The sequence below is a fragment of the Sinocyclocheilus grahami genome, unplaced genomic scaffold (genome assembly GCF_001515645.1).
Source record: "Sinocyclocheilus grahami isolate Dianchi unplaced genomic scaffold, SAMN03320097.WGS_v1.1 scaffold9392.1, whole genome shotgun sequence".
Taxonomy (NCBI): Eukaryota; Metazoa; Chordata; class Actinopteri; order Cypriniformes; family Cyprinidae; genus Sinocyclocheilus; species Sinocyclocheilus grahami.
In genome coordinates this window covers 7167-8480 of record NW_015512590.1, presented here as the reverse complement: position 1 = coordinate 8480, position 1314 = coordinate 7167, and the positions used below count along the sequence as shown (strand labels likewise).

The following is a 1314-nucleotide window of genomic DNA, read 5'->3' as shown; positions in this document are numbered from 1 at the left end:
AAAAAAAAAAAAAAACGTGATATGATATTTTTGCCATATCACCCACCCATAATGCAGGTATGTTTGTTTGTGGAGATAAAGAGACACACCTTTGTTATAGAGTTTGAGTCTCTGCTGGACTGAAGTAATAGCACCCAGCACTGACAGCCGGTTCACTCGACTCTTGATGTTTGACGCTGTACCGAACTCATCCGCCAACATCTTGGCCACTCTGGAGATCTGATCTTTAGGAGGAATGATGAGCGAGATCATGCTGGTCCCGTTACTGACAAAGAGAGAAACAAACACCAGCGTTATTCGTATACATTTATGCATTTGACAAGCACTTTTATCAAAGCGACTTACATTGCATTCAAAGTACACATTCTATCAGCACATCATTCCCTGGGAATCAAACCCATGAACATGACCATTGCTAGTGACATTATCTACTGGTTGAAATACAGAAACTGATATACAGCTCGACAAAACTATCAAACTGACTAATTACTGTCAATCAAACAAATGACAGAGAGAAAAATGTCCAAAATTAAGCTAGCATTTATACATGCTACCTATGAAGAATCCTTTTAAGGTAGCATCCTAACTCAAAAGGTGACTGATCTGGAACGCTACATAGTCAGCAACAGTTTTAATATGCATAGCTACACATATCACACAGAAATACCAGTATTGCTTTTTAATCAATACTTTTCTGTATTAAGTGCTTTATAACTTCGATAGTGTAGACAATTTTTACTGCTAGTAAATTTCACAAATAAGAAAGAATTGACAAGTATCATAAACATACAATATTTAAGTACAAATGAAAAGTAAACATTACATTTTACTTCTGTAATGTGACATTTCCCAGGGTGAAACAATTTTCAATGAGATAAAAGGACATGAACTGACCAGATCTTTCAAAATCTTTCATTATTTGCCATTACTTGAGTTTTACTACTTTTCTGTATTAACAAGCCGGGGAACAAAATGGTGAAGAAATCATTTTCATTCAGAAATTGGTAGTAAATTTCACAAATAATTGGGTCAAGACAAGACGTCCCATTTTGGTGTCTGTCTGCATCAAATTAAATTTACAAAAGTGATTTTATACACAAAGAAAGCATATCAAATGCTAGTAAAGTGTCGACTTTAATGTTTCAAATAACTTTTGTGATATGGTAAAATGTGGGTGAAATAATGTTTCAGCGTCATTCAGCCACTAGGCAAAACCTACTGATTTGAAAGATAGTGGCAAAGATTGGAAAAGATTTTAAATGACAACTGATTAGTATTTTAGGGTTGCACTTTGATCCTTAAATAGAGATTTTT

General features: G+C 34.5%; 1 protein-coding gene across 1 annotated transcript in view; it reads right to left on the bottom strand.

The window, feature by feature from the left end:
• Positions 1-89: 89 nt before the first annotated feature.
• Positions 90-1314, bottom strand: part of LOC107578237 (eukaryotic peptide chain release factor subunit 1-like) — a gene marked incomplete at its 3' end in the record, with an annotated part of 7891 nt that continues 6666 nt past the window's right edge. The window contains exon 3 of the mRNA XM_016264210.1: positions 90-265. Within this exon, the coding sequence (XP_016119696.1) occupies positions 90-265 (176 nt within the window). The remainder of the gene's footprint in view (positions 266-1314) is intronic.